At 40.2% G+C, this 21296-nt stretch overlaps 1 protein-coding gene across 5 annotated transcripts in view; it reads right to left on the bottom strand.

Moving 5' to 3' along the window:
• The window catches only part of ARHGAP21 (Rho GTPase activating protein 21), a 107417-nt gene that overhangs the window by 78366 nt on the left and 7755 nt on the right, over window positions 1-21296 (bottom strand). For 2 of the 5 annotated variants that reach the window (XM_052695300.1, XM_052695298.1), the window contains exon 1: window positions 2268-2401. The exons of 2 other annotated variants lie outside the window; for them this stretch is intronic. In XM_052695300.1, coding sequence (XP_052551260.1) covers window positions 2268-2351 — 84 coding nt within the window. In that variant the 5' untranslated portion in view covers window positions 2352-2401. Of the gene's footprint in view, window positions 1-2267; window positions 2403-21296 lie in introns of those variants that run through there. One more of the 5 variants, XM_052695295.1, reaches the window with a different exon arrangement.

Raw genomic sequence — 21296 nt, 5'->3', positions numbered from 1 at the left:
CTATATTATCATGGTAGACAGAAGAAAATACTCATATATATTTGTTCTCTTCCTGTTCTAAGAACCAACTTTGGGAACTATGTACCAGAGGAGATGAGTAGAGTGTATGCCAGCAAAAAGTTGTAAGAACAGTTCTATAATCTGATTCAAGAAATCATTAATGACATTAATGACAATAAAGCAGTTTCATATTTTTTTCAAGAACATAGATTTCAGATGCTCATTTCAGAGGAAGTGTTTTCTCACATGGTACCTCTTCAACTCAGCTTCTAAATGGCAGTAATTCACTCCCCTGGTGCTTTACAGAGGTTAGAGTGAATGAAAATCAAAGAAGAAGTTGCATGACCTCTGCTAGTTCAAGGACGACACATGCCAACTGGGAGCTGCGCTGTGCAAACACACTCCAGCAAGAGCTGTTAGAATCATCATAGAATGAATCATAAAATGGCCTGGGTTCAAAATGACCACAATGATCATCGAGTTTCAACCCCTCTGCTATGTGCAGGGTTGCCAACCACCAGACCAGGCTGCCCAGAGCCACATCCAGCCTGGATAGCTTCAAACTGTACTTACCTGCTCTCTCATCTGCAGGCTTCCTGAACACTGCTAGGAGGAGCAACACTGCTTACAAGCAGTATGCATCTCTCTCCAGGCCTCACTGCATCTACATTTCACTTGGCATTCTAATGCAGTAGAATGGCTGCACTAGTCTCTTCCTGGTAGATAATGTAAGTAAACTTAAAAATTCATTTAAAAGCAAAAAGAACAGCAGCAACTCACTACGATGTACTGTTTACAGATATTTTACTTTCAGAGAAAAAAAAAAAAGCACACTACAATATAGCCCACAAACCACAGTAGCCATATATTCTACTTATCTAGGTAAAATGAGTAACATCAAACAGTTCTGCAACATTTCTACCTTAAGCAAGCAATTGATTTCAAATATATTGATCTAAGGCCTGGTTTTCTTTCCAATTTACTAAGAAATAGCTTTTAGGTTATGTGAAACCTTCCTAGTTGGGTGTTCTTTTTTCTTTTGTGTTGCTTTTAGTTTATTGTTTTTGTTTTTTTTTTTTTTTTTTTTTTTTTTAACAGTTCATTTCATTCTACTGCTCAAGAAACAATTTCACTTTTCCTTCCTCCCTCTTATGCTAAACTCATTTTAAAGTTTCATGGGGCTGCCCATATCATCAGCCTGGCCTTTTCTTACTACTTCTTGGTTTCTGAAGCACAAGAAGCTGTTGTCAGATTTAATTTGCCTATATGGATGAATTCCGTATCTATCTATGTGCTTGCAAACTAGATCAAACTTAGTGATAGTTGAGCATCTGAAATGTAAGGCTCTAAAAGCATCCATTTGCCTCACATCTTTCCAACTCAACAGATGAGATTCTTTAAATTATAACACTGGGAAATTATTTTTTAAGAAGGGTGTATTGTTTCTACAGACTTGCATGTATGGAGAGAGTACTTCTGGATCACTTGCCTCTAGTTACTGTACTGGAACTGTAATTTTTTATAAAGCCTTCTCCTTAATGCTGCAAAAGAGTACAGTAAGTTCTCTCCAGTCACTGCCTGAATGCTAGGTGAGAAACATAAGTTACATCCACCTTGAAAGCAGCACTGCAACAAAACAGTATTATTTTATATCCCTAATAAGTGGCTTATATTTACAAATATTTCCATTCAAAATCCAGGTAGTGCTTTCTTCCTCCAGTTCTGCATGAAGTAAGTCAATCAGACTTAAGAGGTGTCCAAATAAAGAACTGAATAGCATTCTGTGTTATTTTATCCTGTATGTTTAAAGAAGTATGCAATATCCAACCTTTTCTCAAGCTATTTTCTCTCACATCCATGATAAATTTTGAAATGGTCAGAACATTTGAGTTCTGTTAAACTGGGGAACAAATCAGCTCTATATTTATTCACAATGCAGATGGTGCTGGCACATCTCCCCCTTCCTGTACGTGATATATCATCTTTTTGTGCAATTCATAGAGTAAATCCTCCTCAAAGATTATGACTCTACCAGAGCAATCTGAAGTACTCCAAGTGTTAAAAAAGCAATTATATGGCTAAAAGCACATTTTACACATTTTATATCTTTATTAACTGTAGGAAAATCTTTAGATTATAGGTTTATTCTTAATACTACATTTTCCAATAGGATTGGGGGGGGACACGACACTAGAGCTTCCTCCCCCTCACATTATATTAAGTTATATAATCATATTAAAATATTGTAAGAAGAGAAAACAACAAACCTGACCGCTCCAAGCACAGTAGAGGTTACAGATGAAGCTCCATTTGTGATTGATCACACAGTCCAGAATCTTGAATTGGGCCATGTCTTGCTATAGCGCAGATTGCTGCTGTGCTCTGACTCAGCTTTTGCCCGAGTGATACTGAAGGATATGAGAGCTATGCAGTAATGACATTCAGGAACAAGGACCTTCCTTCCTGCTCAGATTCCTTTCCCACCCCAACCATGTGTCAACTCAACAAGATAAATTGACAGAACTGCATAACATTCTTCAAAACAACACTTCCGAAACTGTCAAATTATGCATTCTTGAAAAAGAAATGGGAAATCAGAACATCCTAAGAATTCTCACTACAGCAAATACAAAAAGGTGCTCTCAAGCTGTGCTTGTTTTTTTTTTTTGTTTGTTTGGTTTTTTGTTCTTGTTTTTCTTTCCTGCTGCTGCTGACACCAGTCCTAACATCACCAATCATTCATATCATAGATCTTAAACTTGCTTAGCAAATGCTTAGGCACAGCTATGATAATGGCTTCTGCACTTTCACAAGATCCAAAAGCTTTGTCTTCCGTCTTAAAGCATAGAGCCACTTTTCAAAGCCAGGAGAACTTCACAGATTTCACTGCAGTCACAGAGATTCATATGCTTCATGCTCTTAACCCATCACAGCACTATGCACAGGAATGCTGTCTGCCTTTTGTAACAAAGGATAACAACTCCCCCATGGGCAGGGGAGTGGAAGATGGAGTGCCTGGATCCTGAGAACTTGAGAAGAAGTACTAGAAATGTTTCTTTCTTCCTTTACATATTTCTCTTTTGCAATCTGCAGACAACCCTATCTCAAATATACACTTCCCCCTCTATGAATTGATTGTCTAGCTTGTGTTCCCCTTCCCCTTCAATTACGATTAGATAAACCACTAGACTAGTTACAAAACAACTTCAAATTATCTGAGGTTTAAGCATCACAACTAACAATCAAACTCTACCAGACATGATTTTATCTATCAGCTGTAGCTCCAAACAACTTAAAACCAGAATGCCTTATCTCTGCAAAATGTGTGACATCCCAAGAAACGCCCAGTGAGGCGAACAGACCCCGAAGTTCTGACCCGAAGCCAAGACAGGAGCAGAGACAGCTCCACAGGACATTGGCGTCAGGTACTCCCTTACCCAGGCTCAGCTACTCCTCTAGTAAGAGGGGGACAAGGAAAATACAAGAGAAAAGGAGTTGATGAGGAGAGAAGAATCCCATCTGAATGAGCGTTCATGCACTGCCTCATGGAAGAACATCTGTTTTGATGCAGGAGAAAGTATTGAGAAGCAGGAGAAAGTATCTAGCAAGGGCTACAGGACCAGGTGGCCAATTCAACCTTTGCTTTACTAACAGCTAAACTACTGAAAATTATTTCAATCATAAAAGAAAAAGTGGATGTAAACTTGAGAGCCAAACAAATGGTTCTGCCAAATAGCGGCTTGTAAATCTGAAGCAGTTATACAGGTCTCATTTGCTTTTAATCGAATCAAAAAAACTTGATCCAAATTCTCATCCCAAGGGCTCTGGGAATTAATGCCAAAGTCCAAGGAAATCTCTTCCCTTCTCATCAGTGTGAAAGTCTGAAGATTGCCAGAATACAGCTGTGTGCAAGAGATCTATGCTTTTTAAGATGTACATGGCAGAAATTCTCTACTATTATTATGGAAAAGGGAGGAGAGCAATATCAACATGACACTGCACAAAATTAATATAGCCCAAGAAAAAAAATACAGAAATTGAAGTGCTTGAGATATTAGAAACATAAGAGCTCTTTGTACGAGTGAAATGGCCAGCACTGAAGCAGCCTGTGCTGACAAGAGGCTGGAAGACAAGTCCCACTTAGCAACTATTACTGGGTGGAATAGACACACTTTCTCACAGCAGACATCATAACTGTAAAAGCCTGAGAAAATCTGGAGCAGGAGGATGCTTGGGGAGGTCTGATGAGGGTGGGATACTGCAGAGATGCCAGAGCAGAACAAGGCAGCGAGGCATACAGGAAGTGAAGGCTGGAAGGAGGCACAAGTGGGCGCCTGTGGGAGCAGCAGGCAGGGGTGCTGGCAAAGCCCACACAGCAGCCTGTGTGGGGCTCAGCAACAGCCAGCTGCACATCAGTTGTGCTGTGGAAAAATGCTGTCATCAGCTGAACAGGGTGGAGGGAAGAAGGGAAAGGAGGTCTGGAAAGTTAAGAAAAGGTTGCTTGTTTAGACCAAAAAAAAAAAAAAAAAAAAAAACCACCAACCACACATTGTCCAATTCTGCAACAATCAGTCTCACTATTAACTAATTTTAGATTTATATATTATTATCCAGGATTTAGTTCCGCTAAAGTACTCAAACTCCTCATAAGTATTCAACACGGCATGTTAAAAATACTGCCCACAATTTAAGAAGTCAGTTCAGCCTCAACAATCAAGTTTGTGCAATTCTCCACCTACAATCAACAGCCACTATGAACCTGCTACTTTTTGGCATTAACTTTCAAAGCTGTTATAAGGAAATTCTGAAACAACTCATCTCCCCCAAATCTGGCCAGTGCTTATGTAATACTGCTGTTCACACAGAAGTATCTGCATCCTTCAGATAAAAACATAAATTACAATAGATTGCAGTAGGAAAGCATTTTCAGACACAGTCAGTATTGGCTTGGCTTTTTGCCATTAACAATCAATATCAAAACACTTTTAAACTTTAATAAGCATGGAAGGAGACAAGGACCAAAGTTCTTATACAAGCCAGAGTGTTTGCTCACGTCCTCAGATAAAAGGAGGAGCTCAGGAACTGCTACAAGAGCTGCACCTGCAATAGTAAATTGCATTTATTGCCTAAAAAATGTCCCTTCAAGTCAGTCTGCGTACTTCTAAGTTTAACCTGCCATTACTGAAAACCATTCCTGACAGCCTTCAAGGTAGCCTGACAATTGCTCCTATTTACAAGAGACAACCTCCTTCCTGGTACAAGGTTAAATCAAATTCCGCTACCTTATTTTAGAACAGAATAGAATTTTCTTTACAAATCACTGTTACGTGTTTGTTGGAAGACCTCATGTATTTCTTTCAAGCACAGCTACGCTTTAAAGAGCCGCTTAGAAAATTCGTGAGTAAGTGCACAAGAATTGATGGAACTACCTTCAGGTAGGCACACAGTAAAGAGTTTTCAATATTCAACTTACTAATGCCTTCCTTATGAGAAAGTTTAATGCAAAAATAAATAACAAATTAGAAGGCTTACATCGTTTTGGTATAACCTTTAAGAACAAGGCTTCCACACTGAATTTCGAACTGGGGAACAGAGGCCAACACAGCACATAAAGGTACACTCCCAGCAGCACAGAATGACAGCGAGCACGTATCCATCTCAGCAGGCTCCAAAGGTCTCAACATTCCATTGCCCAGAGAGCCCCTTGCTGCACTGTAAGTTCTGATTGAGAAAAGGTGCCGATGACACAAAAGATGATTTAAGTTACTCAGTTTTCCTGTATCTTTACACATACTAATGCATAGACACAACTAAAGTCATCTTTTAGAGTCAGTCATGGAAAACGTACTTCAGTAAATGATGATTGGACCAAAAACACAAGTGAGCTAAGCAAGTCCCATTCCAATCCATCAGTTATTTATTACTCCACCCACCCAGTTAAGAGACTAGCGCTCTTGTAACCAGTAGCAGGCATTCCCTTGGCACTACCATACAAAGTACCCACAAGGATTTTGCTGCACTCTGCACAGATTAATACTTCATTCTTTCTTGTAACAACATTTTAGTGATTTCAAAAAGAAAGCAGAACAATAGACACCAGCAACAAAAGTAAACAGGATTTCTGAATTGGCTCTTTCTTTCACAGCAGATGCCTACAAATCTGGAAAGCAATTACTTACTCAGAAGTTAAAAGGTTCTAGAAAGGACAAGATTTTGCTCATCTTTCTTCTCCCACAGGCAGAAGCCTTCAGCAGTACCTCTGGGTTCCGTTTGTTTCTGTTAACCACAGTTGTGCACAGTGGGCACTTGAAAGAATTTCAAGAGCTGCTCAGATGTATCTCAGAGGTTGCCAGTGAGGTCTAGACTCTTAATGACCATGGTGAAGCTCCAGAGGAAGTCTGGCCCATTTTAGTAAATGAAATTAAGAAGTGCAAAAGAACTTTCGAAGAAGGAAAAGCTCATCAAGCAAACAAATAAACAAGTCTTTCCATTGCTCAGATCACAAGACTAACAAAGAGAAAAGTTTACACACTGAGTCAAGAGCAGGAAGGGGCTGAAATAGGATTTCCATTCTGAATTCTTTCCCATCATTGGAATTGTTATCAAAAGCTATGAACATTAAGTAGGAAAAAAAACAGTAAATGCCAAAACCACCTCCCTCCATCTTAAAAAAAAATCTGGAGTGTTTCCTTCCCCCAAATCAACTTCTTTTTAGGACGCAATACAGTTGAGAGAGCTATCAACAACAAATATCCTTCAGGGATAAATGCAGCTGTACAACAGCTGGTACAGAACCATTCACAAATCACACAGAGTTGCTTCTATGAACATTTTAAAGACATTGCTAATGCAGAATGGAGTTCTCATCTGTTTGGTTGCACGAAGATTTCCGAAGTCACAGGGAGCCATTCTCACAGAAGTTAGAAGTCTTCTTCGTTTACAAGGAGACTGGATAGACATATAAAATATATATATATATATTTTATATGGAGATTGTTAGGCTGAATCACAGCAAAGAGAAAACCCTTCTCCCTTGAGCTATCAATTAACAAGTAAACCAAACAGCTGTCCCTTTCTTAGATGTTAGCTTAACACAGTCTTCAGTAGCTCATTTTCAGTAGACTGTGTTGTTGGTGTTTCTTTACTCTAACTTCTGCTTCTGATATGATACAAGATGCATTTTCTTTCCCCCTTTATCTAAGTTGTTCATTTACAGATTTCTTCATTTCAGAGAGTAGGTATCCAAAATAAAACCAGGCCTCTAACTTCAGCTGCTGGAAAGTATCATTTTCTAGGTTATTCCACAAGAAACAAGCATTTTACAGAAAAGAAAAAAAAAAAAACACCACAAAAGTCTCCAAACTGAATGCTAGTAAGGGAGCTGGCAATCTTTAAAACTGGAAGAAAGCTTCTACCATTGCTCTATTGCTGAGATGCAAATCCATGTTTAATGGCGACTGAACAAGAAATACAAAGCAACACTTATTCTTAGACAAAGCACAATTCTGCGATAGCACTCAGCACTTCTGTAACATCACCGCGTTAACAAGATCAAACTCGTGAGAACACGAAAGTTTCCGAAGCTTTCATCACCACTACCTCAGCTCAACTGATCATTACTTGCTTACCACCTTCATGCTCCTGGAGGGCAGAACAAACACAGCACGCTCCTGTGGAAATTCCTGTCTGCCTAACTCCCTGCCCCACAACTGCACCAGTTCTGTTTCAGAGTTTATCTGTTCTAACTACCCTTTGTTTTATAGATCAACAGAGGATGAAAAAGCAAAACACCTAAAAGAAAAGAAGCAAGTGTATCTGATACTGTGTTTTGAGTTAAATGAGTACTTCTCACCTGGTTATTTTACATCAACTCCACAAAAAAATGCACCATGACTTCACTTGAGCTTTCTCTCCATGGTTACCTTTTAAGGCCTGACCAAAACACTTCAATGCTCATAAGTAAATAAAACCATCATCAAATTTGTCATCACAAAAATGATGATGACTGTAAGCTACGTTACTCATCATGTCTATACTGCATGCATGTCTCTAGAAGACAAACTGTACACAGTGGCAACGAAAATGTTAATTATTATTTTTACTAGCTTAGAGAGCAGGGAGGTTTTGAATTTTTCTTCCCTAGGAACAATGGTAAAAGCATCTACACTAAATCATATCAACTTGTATGGCTTTTGTAACAACAGCAGAAGTACTAAACTGGAACAAAGGTTTCTGTTTGCAGAGAAATAAGCACACGCACTGGCACAGTCCTCAAGCACTCTGCCTGCCAGGTGGCACCTACTAGAACGGAACATCATCAGATGCAGCACTGAAAGGTTCAACTCTGTGTCCAAAATTGGCTTGGGCACTTCCACAGGCATAATGCTAACAGACACTACTTTTATCTCCACATTCCTCACTGTACTGCTGTACTTCCATGTGACAAGTTCTGCTATTTTATTTTTTTTTTTAATCCTAGCCCAAAACCAGAACCACAAGGTTACTTGTCTGCCCAAGATTGGGCTTCAGAATCTTGCAACTTCTATTCTGAGGATAAATGTTTTAATAAATAAATAAATAATGCCTTACGTACATTAGGGCATAAATAAGTACATGGGAAAATAAAGTTCTATCCCTGGTGATTATAAAGAAAATCCTTTACATGCATTAGGATGCTTATTTACACAGCGTATCTACTATAACACGATTAAATCTTCTCAATAATCTGGCAATCTCTAAATACAAGATCTGGATAAAGCTAATCACTAGGTGCAACCACAGTGAAGCACCTCAGATTATAGCCCAATATCCTCTTATTGAGACCATGATTTCTCCTCAGTTTCTCCATTTTTTTTAAAGTGTTATCAGATCTATCATTTGACATTCTGAAACCATCTTCAGTTGCTTCCAGTGTTTTTCATTTTAGAAGACATATGCACTGCATCAAAGCTCTTCCTCACTGTTCTGTAGCTTTCTGCCCTTTCACTAAAGCATTTGTTCAGTCAAAAATGGATAACGTTGTAAGAAAATACACTTTGGAAGAAGTTAACATCCAGCAAGCTTTGGAATTGTAAGAAAGTTTATGGTTCATTTTAACAATAAACTTTATCAGGTTACAACATGAGTAGAACTGACTTTGGTCTCATGCATCTTGAATCTCCCTCTCATCATCTTTCCTCCCCTAAGTCTCCCTTTGTGGGAGGAATTGTAAGTTTTTGGCTAGGCTGCAGTCATGCCAGTGCTGACAGCCAAAGCTCCCCCCACCTCACCTCCAGTGGGAAGCACAAATCTAAGTTTCTCCTCCACCCAGCTGACATGTTCCAAATTTCCAGGCACTTCCTTTTCTCCTTTCCTCTCTTCATATTTTACCAAAATTGGCCAGTGAGTTCAAGAGTACCTGCAAAAGAACTAACTGATGAACAGACTGATGGCAACCACAGAATAAATAATCAGATTCAATAGTTCTTACTTCTTTGTTTCACTCCATTACAACATCTATTTCCTACCCTATCTTTTGTCCAAAGAACACGGGACCTGCATTTTCAAGTGTACTGCCCTACACTCCTTCCACATCCCACTATTACACAAGCCACACTTTATAGCTTTTACTTTGAACAATAAATCATTCTCTTCTCCATAGTCCTGCAGTATCATTGTTATTCTACAAAACTGTAGGGGTCACAGTCCTCTCATGAAAAGTAAAACAGACATGCAGCGCATCAGGGCTAGCATTTTTTAACACATTTCAATCCACTATTGCTTGTATGAATTCTTTACCATGGACAACTAAACCATGGACATCTAAAATAATTACAATGAAATGAGCCTATAGCCCTATTCGTGTCCAAAAAAAATTACATGAGCATAGGAGAAACAGTCAGGTTTTCCTGATCATCATAATACAATCCAGCACAGAAGCAGGAGTCTTGCAAGTTTCTAGAGTGTGTGGAAGATAACTTTCTCACACAGCTAGTAAGGGACTCTACCAGGGGAGGTGCCCAATTAGACCTGTTCACAAAGAATTGGTAGGAGATCCAGACGTCAGGAGCTGCCTTGGGCATGAAATGGCAGACCATGAAATGGCAGAGTTCTTAATTCTTAGTGAAGTCAGGTGGGGGGTAGTCAGCAAAACTATCACTTTGGACTTCCAGAGGGCAGAATTTGAACTATTCAGGACACTGGTAGGGAGAATCCCTTGGGAGTCTGTCCTGAGAGGATTCATAAAGGCTGGACACTCCTCAAGCAGAAAGTCTTAGAAGTGCAGAAGCAGGCTGTCCACCTGTGCTGTTAGATGAGCTAGTGGGGAAGAAAAGAGGTGTGGATGAACAGGGAACTTTTTCTGAAGCTCCAGGAGAAAAAGAGTCTACCTCCTGCAGGAGAAGGAATGGACAACTGAGTACAAAGTTGTTAAAATATGCAGGGAGAAAATTAGAAAGGTAAAAGCCAAGCTTGAATTCCACCTGGCCACTGTAGTAAAGGAGAACAAAAAACTTTTTTTACAAAGAGCTAAGAAGAATCTCCATCCTTTACTGGACATGGCAAGTAATGGTGACAACTGAAGATATGGAAAAGGCTGAGGTTCTCAATACCTTCTTTACATCTGTCTTTGAAAGTCAGACCAATTATTCCTAATCTACCGCCTGACCTGGAAGTCTTGAATGAGGAGCACAATAAACTCCCCATAATTCAGGTGGAATTGTGGACTTACTACTCTACCTGGACTGCCACAAGTCTATTGGGTTAGATGGAATCCACTCAAGGGTGCTGAGGGAGCTGGTGGAGGTGACTGCCAAGCAACTTTCCAGCCATATATCAACAGTCCTGGTCAACTGGAGACGTCCCAGAGGACTGGAGGCTTGCCAACGCGACGCTCATTTACAAGAAGGAGGATCTGGGGAACTATAGGCCCATTAGCCCGACCTTGGTGCCAGGAAAGGCCATGGAACAGATCATCTTAAGTGAGATCACACGGCATGTATAGGGCTACCAGGGTATCAGGCCCAGCCAGCATGGGTTCGTGAAGGGCAGGTCCTGCTTAACCAACCTGATCTCCTATGATAGAGTGACCCACCAGGTGGATGAGGGAAAGGCTGTTGATGTAGTGTATTTAGACATCACCAAAGCTTTTGACACTGTCTCCCACAGCATTCTCCTGGAGAAGCTGGCAGCCTGTGGCTTGGACTGGTACACTCTCAGCTGAGTGGCTGTGATCAGAGAATGGTGTGGAGTTAAAATCCAGCTGGTGATGAGTCACAAGTGGTTGATACTGGGGTATATCCAGTTTAAAATCTTTATTGATCACATGGCATCCTGGCTTGTATCAGAAATAGCATAGCCAGCAGAACAGGAACATGATCATCCCCCCTTACTCAGCTCTCCTGAGGCCACCTCTCAAGTGCTGTGTTCAGGTTTGGGCCCCTCACTACAAGAATGACATTCACATCCAGGGGTGCGTCCAGAGAACGGCAACAAAGCTGGTATCACTGCATCTAACTCTATGAGGCATAGCTTCTGGAGTACCATTGCAGAGCACAAGGGATCAGAAGCCTACCTGAGCAGTGGTCCTAAGCATGTAGTAGGGAAATTCAAATACTAAGGTATTGACCATATCGATGCTAAATGGAGCAATATATTAGGCTGAACAAAGGAGTATATCTGAAATCTCAAGTATTTCTAGAGTTCAGACAACTGGACATACTTTTAAAGCGTGAGCAGCAGTATGCACTAGTAAACATTACTGCAATACCTGCCTGAAGGATAAAAAGCCAGAAGCCAGATGTCCAACTTAGTCTGCATTTAACAGGCGATTACTTGCAGCACAAAGGAAACGTGACATGATACTTTGTTCTTTTGTAACACTAGAATTTAAAAACCTTCCATTTCATAACCACAGGATAAAAGAAACTTTTTATGACAAAAACAAACAGTATGCAAAATACATTTGTAGCACTGGCAAAGACCTGTTCTTCCTCAACTAGAATCACTGCCCCACTCCATTTAGAGGAAGTCAATGGCTTCGCCCTCTAGCCTCAAAATTTCAATTACACTATGAACCCAAGGTAATTTTCAGTGGTTACCACTAAAGGGAAGTACACTGATTGCAGAAAACCACAGAATCAACACACTCAGCACCGCAGGGATGGTATCTAAGTACATCTTAGTAATAATGTGTCCTAGAATTCTATTTTTAAACCTTCTTTTGCTGGCAACACAATTCATCCATCCAAAATTTGAACAAGAACTAAAGCTCATCACACCCTCTGGAAGCTGAGATAAGCAGAATAACATACTTTCCCACAGCATAACATGTAAGAACACAAGTAGGCAGCATCCTAAAAACAGAAGTTTGCCCAAATTTGCACACCAGCTAAAGCACATGGAATTCACTAGCACGAAAAACTGTCTGATGATGAGTAAACTTCACATTTTAAATGACCTCTATTGCGTCCATGAAGTATGTAGTGCTTAGAAGATGAGGTTAGCCAACCCAGCAGCTTGCATCTTAGGAGGTAAAAAATGAGGAAATCGGGAAGTCCTGTGCTCTGCCGCTTCCCTTACACTTCCTACATGTAACCCCAACACATCCAGCACTACAAATAGTGGGTCTATATGGGAAGGAACATCTCAGCTTGCTCTGGCTTTGGGAGAGAAAGCACACAGTACTGTGAGACAAAAAAATGAAGTGAGGCAGCAACAGGGTGGGAAGCCCACAGGTCATGAAGAGCCACAGATGGGTAAGAATAATGCCAGAGACACAGCCAGACCTTGCAGATGGAAGAAAAACCTCCTAGGGACTGCAGAAAACTGCTCTCTGAGTTGTAGCAACCTGTACAATTCATAAAGACAAAAAATGAAAGCCTCATCTGAAACTAACTCTAGAAGCAAGGGCCTACTTCACTCCAGACTGTGAAGAGTGACTGGTTGACAACTTTTAATTTGATTTAATATTTTTTTCCAACCAATTTTGTAAATAGAAGTGAATAAAATGTCTCTTTGAACTTCAAAACTTTTTAGGGTTACCACTGTTGCTAGAGGGTACAGACAAAGCTGCACCAAAACTCTGGCCAACAGGGTTCCACCACTTTGATTTAGGAGTTATAACTTCACTCCAGCCCTCAACATGTACGCACGTAGCTTCAGCAGTGACTTGGAAACCAGTAATAGCACCCACGGAAGTAATGACAGTAATAAAATGAGGGACAAGCATGGTTTCTGTGGTACAAAGACCTAAATCATTTGTGACTCTACCATCACCACTTACCATTCTTAGAAGCACATTAGTCTCAGACCCATCTTTCTCCTTCCTCATTCCCACTATCTTGACAGAAGAGAAAGATGTACATGAAAATAATGTAAAAGCACAAGAACACTTCCCAGCATTAAGTCAAATCAATGAGAAATAATCCTCTAGAAAGCAGATCTGCACTTTCACTGAACCATTGATCCTGAAAACAAGTACCAAAATACAGGTGCTACACAAGCAAGGCAGTTCTTTACTTAGCAAGTAATTTTTAATTTTCCATACCAAAATGTCGTCGTCGTCTGGAGTCAGGTGACAAAGAAGAACCCTGAATTGTACCTAATCGTCACCCTATGTCAAAACTCACGTGGGGAGAAAAAAAGCCATCTCCTTCTCAGCCCTCACAAAGAAATTCCAGAAGACAGACTTAATACCAAGATGAATCATCTGTTACTTTTATTTCTGTGCCTGAAACACCTTTGTCTCCAAAAGAGATGCCACCTACACCAGACCAAAATAGCACTGTTCTGCTGAGCTTCATCAAGTAACATGCAGGTGGGCCTCAAAATCTATGTGTGATAAAAGAACTCAATGTTTTGCAAGCTCTGATTTCTTAATATGTAAGAACTCTATAGTCTCGGATAACTGCACTTTCCTGGCCTAAACATAATAAGAAATAATCTCATTTTTATTAGAAATGTTTATTATTCAACATAATAAAATAATATTGGAGGAAGAACAACATATAGTTCTAATCACTGTCAGTGGAGACCACCAACAGGGCAAGCAGCTGTTGAGGTCTTTGCCCAGTTACATGGTAAACACTGCTGAAGAAGGCTCCTGGACTCCAGCAGCCCATTCCAGTATTCAACCATCCTCCATGAGAAGATTCTTTACTTGTCCTCAGCTGGAGTTTACGTTACTTTCACTGTACTTTTGAGCAGACTCTGACTGTCCTTTCAACAACACTGCTTCCAGCAGCTGAAAGCCCTGCAGAGGGACTTCAGCCTTCCCTGCCATAGGCCTGGCCATGCTAGCTCCACTGGCCTCAGAGGGCTGAGAAAAGCCCAGTGAGTGCCAGGCAGACAGAGAATCACATTCCTGCACTTCAAAGATGACACTCCAGGAGTTATGAACAATACACATGAAACCACACCAGTCTGCCACACAGGTAAACCAGTAGGAATTATAACACCAATGCTACCCATAGCAGGTGTATGCATCCATTTTCTCCTTCACTGAATTGCCTGAGCCATCCCATCCATAGCTTCTAAAGCAGCACGTAAAATCTTTGTCAAGTCTTTTACCCATTCAAAAAAATAATGCACTACCACACGCTAAACTAAGAAACCCAACAGCAGATGTAACTTCCTGTTCAGCAAAAAGAGCTGAAGATGAGTAGGGTGACAGAAGATGTCAAGTGGTCCCCATTTTTAGGCTACACAACATTGACTGACAACACAGTGACAACCAAACATTTAATAGAACATCAGCAATCCACCCCTCAATGTTTGTTTCAAGTTAAGAACTCTTCATCCGCACTGAATACTGAAGAAAAAATTTATCCTGAGTCCATGTCTACAAAAACTGGATACATTTTACAGAGGAACTGTTAGGTGAAGGCTTGAACTAACTGGTGATTGAGCATCTGGTAAAGGATGTGGCTGGCCTAGGAAGCGCAGGCAAAGTGTTTGGACCTGTTCTCCCAAGTGAGCAGAAGGGGTGGACCCAGGTGGAGACAACTCGGGTTCATATAAGAGCCAGCCACTGAAAGGAAAACTCCCCTCGGACACAGGCTGCTTTTTAAAAAGGAGTGCTGTGTATCCAGAGAGCCTCTGGATGTCAAAACATTATCAACTTAAGGACAACTTTTGACACTGTCTCCCATGAAGTCCTCACAGACAAGCTGGTGAAGTATAGGCCAGATAAACGCATAGTGAACTGAACTGAAAACTAGCTCAAGTGCCAGACAAAGGTTTGTGATCAACAGCAAGAGGTCCAGCTGGATGCTGGCCATTGGTGGTGTGCTCCAGAAGTCAATATTGAGGCCAAGCCTATTTAAATCTGCTCTGATGACATGGACAATCAGGCAGAGTGTGCCCTTCAGCCAAATCTCCAGATGATTCAGAACATCACCATGGGCATCTGCCATTCAAGTGGATGTTGACGGGCTGGAAAAACAGGCAAACGAGAAACTAAAATAGAAATGTCAGGTCATGCACCTGGGGAGAAATAGCCCTGAGCACCAGCACAGGGTTGGGGTCAATCAACTGGAAAGCAGCTCAGCATAAAAGGCCCTTGCACTCCTGATGGTCAACATGCAGAACAACGTTCACAAACGTGACCTCAGAGCAAAAAAAGCCAACTCCTCAACTCCATCAAACAGAGCAGTGAAGAGAAGACAAAAGGGAAAATTCACTCAGAGCGCCAGAAATTGTAATATAAAAAAACCACAGGGAAAGAGGCAGTTCTCTTAGGCAAACTTTGTTAATGCGTGAAGGAGACACCAGATGAAGAACATTCACACTGCAGCCCACGATTCACTGTGAAAAGATGCACAGGAATCTTTTTACTTTTCCTCTCTTTAAGATTCACTTAAATTTATGAATTTACAGATAGGTTTTACATATTCTATCTAGCTATAACATCAATTAAAATAATTTGTCTTTGAAGCCCCTATAATCTAATGCTGTAAGAATGTTATGATGCTTGGGATATCTGTGCTGAAACCTAGCACCAATTCCCTGGAAATATGGCTAGCAGAAAGTGTACGATGCAAATTACTTACTTATATTCTAGCATGTAATAAAAGAATAACAGAACTGGCACAACTGTTTTTCTCAAGAATTCAAAGGCTTTTTCCAACAGTCCACTTACTAGAACTGTTGCTCTAAAGCCTGCTGAAATCAGCAAGAATCTTCAGCTGAACAGACTGTCACAGGTTATTTTATGAAGTAATATGGTAAGAACAAAGTCATTTTTCATTCATTTCAGCTATTTTATTAGTACTTTTTTTGATACGAAATCTTCATTAACATAAACCACCATAAAATCTTTTCCTTCCCATAGATTTTCACTAACTTCTGAAATCATCTGTACTTAAGAATCAAAAAAAGTATTCTAGACTGCAAACATTTTAAGCAATAACTGCAATGGAATTTCAGGGAACTGGATGGAAGTCACAGTACAAAACAGCCTAATGGAACAGTAAAGCCTCTACTGCTATAGGCAATAGCAGTATATAGAATATGTAAGTCATGGAATGGGTTTGTGAAAGAAAAAGCATCCCAAAAAGGCTTCACTACAGAAAAAGAACTAATTGGAAATATATCTGTAGTGAGAAAATGCAACTATTCCTATTACTTTCCCAAATGAGAAAATGTATCTAGAAGGAAGAAGCCAGGTTTCTCAAAGAAACAATGGCATCCCAGGTTAGAGAACACTGGGAAAATACTACTGCTGCTCATCACAGGTTGTAAAGGTTAGTAATCCTCATTTGAGAGCATATTTTTGCAATTCCTGCTTGCTTGTTCTCCTAGTAGGGAAGACTACAGGAGCCTTTCAAGGAAAGAAAGCTTACGATATCTCGAGCTCTAAGAAGCAAAGAGAAATCCGCCAGGCCAGATTGTCTAAGAGGGGGAAAAGACTGCAGCATTAACTGAACTTAAGGTCAAGTCACTCCCACAAATCCTGTTCTTAATCTCATACATAATACCTTTCCCTCAACTCATCTGGTAGCATTAATGGCTTGAATTTAAAGGGAAGAAAGAACTTTGAAACATCATGATTCACCCTTCTGGCACTAACTAAAAGGAATCAGACATTACTGATGGTGTTTGTGCTTCGCCTCCCTCACAACAGAGGCAAAACATTGTATATAGATAAAAATCCTGGTTTCCGAACTTCAGGTTCCCATTCTGAGCATGAGTGAGCCTTGGGACAACTGCTACATCTCTAATTGACACTGCATCATCCCAAATACTACTGTCTCTTACCTGGCCATGAAGTGAATAAAAAGGCTGTAAGAGGTGCCAGTTAGAATCTTTTTCTCTAAATAAACTCATATCAAGTAATGTAGGAAAACAGACATTACAACATTCTGAGGTGAGGCTTAAACACAAGAGGTCTTCCATAATTTTTCAAGTTTAAGTATATATAATTTGCCAATTTAATTTAAAGAGAAAAAACTGATTGTCCACATACAGGCCTAACAGAACTGTTTATCCCATACACACCTTGCTGAGTAACTGTCTGCTATTACCACAGCCTCTTCTCACCTTAAAGAATTTGGTTTCTCCGAATCATGAATCACTGATTACACGAGCAGAAACCACCTCCACCACGAAAGACATTTAACATTTCAGGCCCAGCTTTAAAAACAGCACCAAGCACCACGGGATGGGTTGGGAAGGGGCAGGTAGTTATTCTGCCCACCAGACAAAAACCTGAAATAGCAGAACTCACTTCAAAGTCCTGTAAGAGATGAACCCCTCTTAACCTTCTTGAGAACTGATTTTAAGGTGAAGAGAAGTTGCTTTTTGTCAGGTACAGCCTTTCCATCCACTATTTCCCATACCTATGTGCCAGCAGACCCCAAAGCTATGCAGTTTGCTGCGCAGCTCCTTGAAGAGCTATCTTTGTACCTGAGCAGGTACCACAGAACCAGAGTGAGAGGAGGATGCAGGAAACCAACTCTTCTACAGTAGGCAGAAGACCCATTGGCATCATCCACCCAAGGAGGAGAATGGAGTTCTGCTACAGCCCCCGGGATTTCACTGGGTCTGTTGCTGAGTACTTGTGAGATGGTAAGCAAGTAGAAAAGTATGAGAACATAAAAATGAGAATATGAGATGATCCACTGATGCATTAAGAATTAATAGAGACTTTAACTAAGTACTCTAATACCTAGCCTGAGCTTTCAAGAAACAAAAACAGATTTAAAAAAATCATGACATTTGAAAAACTATATTTCCAGCTGCAGATAGCAAACAGCTGCCTTGTTTCAGCATGCTTAGCACAGAATCACAGCCTTGGAGAGCCGAAAGCAGAAGAAATTCTGGTGAGCTACCATGGAACTGGCACTACAAGACAGGAAGAGGTCTGTGGGTCAAATCAAAGATTCACCCAGCCTTCCTGCAGAGATAATAACTGCTGACAATTGAGAGCAAGCATCACCAGAGCATTCTCCAAGCTTCAATTGCAAATCCGAAACTCACTCCACTACAACAGTACTTAGTAGATCTTCCAAAAACATACCCGGATTATCCTTCAGTTTCCATACACACCTTCAAGCTTCCAAAGTATTATAATGATGAGTAACACACTTAATTAACTGTTATGCATAAGGGCCAGCTTCTTTTGCTCATTCTCACTCCAATACTCACCTGACATATATTGGAACAAACACTGAAACACTGATCCATACAAATTCAAGGGAGACTGAGAAGGCCACCACATCTCAAGTTCTCACTACACCTCCACAGTCTCCTCTTTCCTAAACTATGAAGTCCTAAATTCCTTGGGTTTGGTACACACACAACTCCATATGCTCAGTAATCGTAACTGCCCTTCTCTGAGACTTCTTGTTCTACTATGTTATTTCTCAGATGGGGAAAAACAAAGAGGGAAGAAAGAGAACCAGGCCTAGACACATCAGCTGCAATCATGCCACGGATTTACATACCAAGGCATGACAGAGAATGTCAGCTGTTCAATAGTAGTAGGAAATGGATGACAATTTGCTTTTTTGACCACCACCAAGAGTTAAGCTAGTGATTCTTTAGAACTAGCAATCACAGCTCTGAGGACTTCACTCATGAGCTCCAAGTCAATCATAACCTCTCAGCATTTTCAATGCAACACAGTTTTAACCTCCCCCATACATACTGCTTGACATTTATGCACACCGAGTTTTCACTTTATAACACACACCGAACATCAAGGGGTCCTTCAGAATTTCCTCACCAACATTTATCTCACTGGCAAGCAAAAAATCTGTACAAATAGAAAAATAAGTATTTTGCTTCCCCACTGCCACTTAACTCATGAAAACAGCAGAAAGACCTGCTGAGCTGTACAGCTGAATCATACTCTCAGTCACAACATAAACAGAAAAGAAAAAAAAAAAAAAAAACCTATTCAAAACCACCGACAAAGTCATAAAAAAAAAAAAAAAAGACCAGCTGAAGGGCATAGGCTATGCAATGCTACTAGTATTGGCCTGTATCCATTATACAGCGTCCTGTTTTGTAACACTTGCATACATAAAAAAACCTTTGTTCCACAGCTACAAGAACCCTTTTGGACACTTACGGACTTTTTGTTTTTCAAATAACAATAACCAACTTTTTTTTTTTTTTTTTAATGAGAACAAAAGAGATGCAATTAACGAGCTTGCAAGATTACCTCCATGACATCAGTATCAGAATACCAGCTTACCCAAGTATTTATGAGTACTGAATTACTCCTGATTCCAATGCACAGATTGCTAGAAACAAATTTACATGAATAATCTTCAATCTGCTAGCTTTCAACCCAGTGTCAATTTGAGGAGATGGGATACTTCAACATCCTTGGAGCAGAACAACAGCCATTCATTATTCCTTTTTAAGGGCCAGAAAGAAAATCACATTCAAGGCTCACCTACAGGGAGCTCCAAAGCAACTTCTCAATAAATTTAAATAACTAACAAAGAATGCTGGACTGTGTTCAGACTAAACCCAAATGAAAACAGGGTAAGTACACAGAAGGCCTGTAAAATTGCCATGAAAATTGATTACTCCAGACAAAGTTTACTTATTCACCTTTCACCACGGTAAATGGAAATAATAAAATTTAAAAATGCATGCAAGAAAGGACAGGTAAGATTTAACAGGTATTGATGAATGAGAAATGTTTGTGGCTACAGATGGGAATTATTTTCACAATAATCATAGGCTCGCTATTCAAGTTGCATCAAAACCAGAAAGCACAACAACAGCAACCCAGGAATTAAGATGAGACTGATCACCACATGGGAAGGAATGCCTTCGTTTTTGATTTAACCCAAATCAGATCCTTACCTTACAAGAAGAGATCAGCACTTAAAGGCAGTAAGAGCCACCTCCTTGAGGTGCACACACCAGTCCTAATGCTGATTTCAGTGGCCCAAACACAATGTTTTGATTCTCAGCTGAGAAGGCTGCCCCAGTACCAGGAGCATATCATTGTGTAGACTGCATGTATCTAGTATAAGCCAAACAATCTGTAAGGGCTTCTGGAAATGTGATTGTTTTCCTTGAGCTCACCTCCAGGTCAAAACAGGTAGCTCCCCCAGGAAACGTAACTGTATTCTAACCTGTTCTGCCTTTGCACTTTGAAATAAAAAACTACACAGACAATTGAATTAGAGGACATCTATATGTTGAATGCTAATGTTAAGTTGATTTAAGCAGCACTGACTCCCCCACCCCGGAGAGCTTTAATTGTCTTATGTTCTCATCAACTCCTTAATATGAAAAGTCCTAAATACTTAGATGAAAAAATAGAATAGGTGAAAATAAAATACATTTTTAAAGGATGAGTGATTTGCAATTAAATTTCAGTAAGTAGTAATACCCCATTAAAATGTAGAAACATGTAAGTAGGAGGGCACATTACCACGTCAATCAGTAAAACAAGACGAATTCAAAAACAAGCTCACATTTCTCAACAGACGCGCACCAACTACATTCATTACTTGGAAGCGTCTAACATCATTATTCTCAATACGATTTAAAGCTTTCTCTCATTCCTCATTCCTGTCCTTCCAAGTGGAAAAATAAAAAGAACAAATCTCAGAATTAAAAATAAGGAGGATTAGGTCATCTAGGCAGCCCACTGATGCCAGTGCAAGATTATTCCCTACAGTGTATTTGCTTGTGCTTAATGCAGTCCATACAGTGTGTCCTAACACATTATGCAAATGCCACATACATAAAAGAAAACTGTCTATCTTGCAGCGCACCCCTCCACCAAAAGCCGAGCTGTAATTAGCCACGGCCCCTAAGGAGGCTCCTCATTCACTCTTAGCAAGGCA

This window comes from Tympanuchus pallidicinctus, unplaced genomic scaffold (genome assembly GCF_026119805.1).
Source record: "Tympanuchus pallidicinctus isolate F22 unplaced genomic scaffold, pur_lepc_1.0 scaffold3, whole genome shotgun sequence".
NCBI lineage: Eukaryota > Metazoa > Chordata > Aves > Galliformes > Phasianidae > Tympanuchus > Tympanuchus pallidicinctus.
This window is presented reverse-complemented; position numbering and strand designations above follow the sequence as displayed.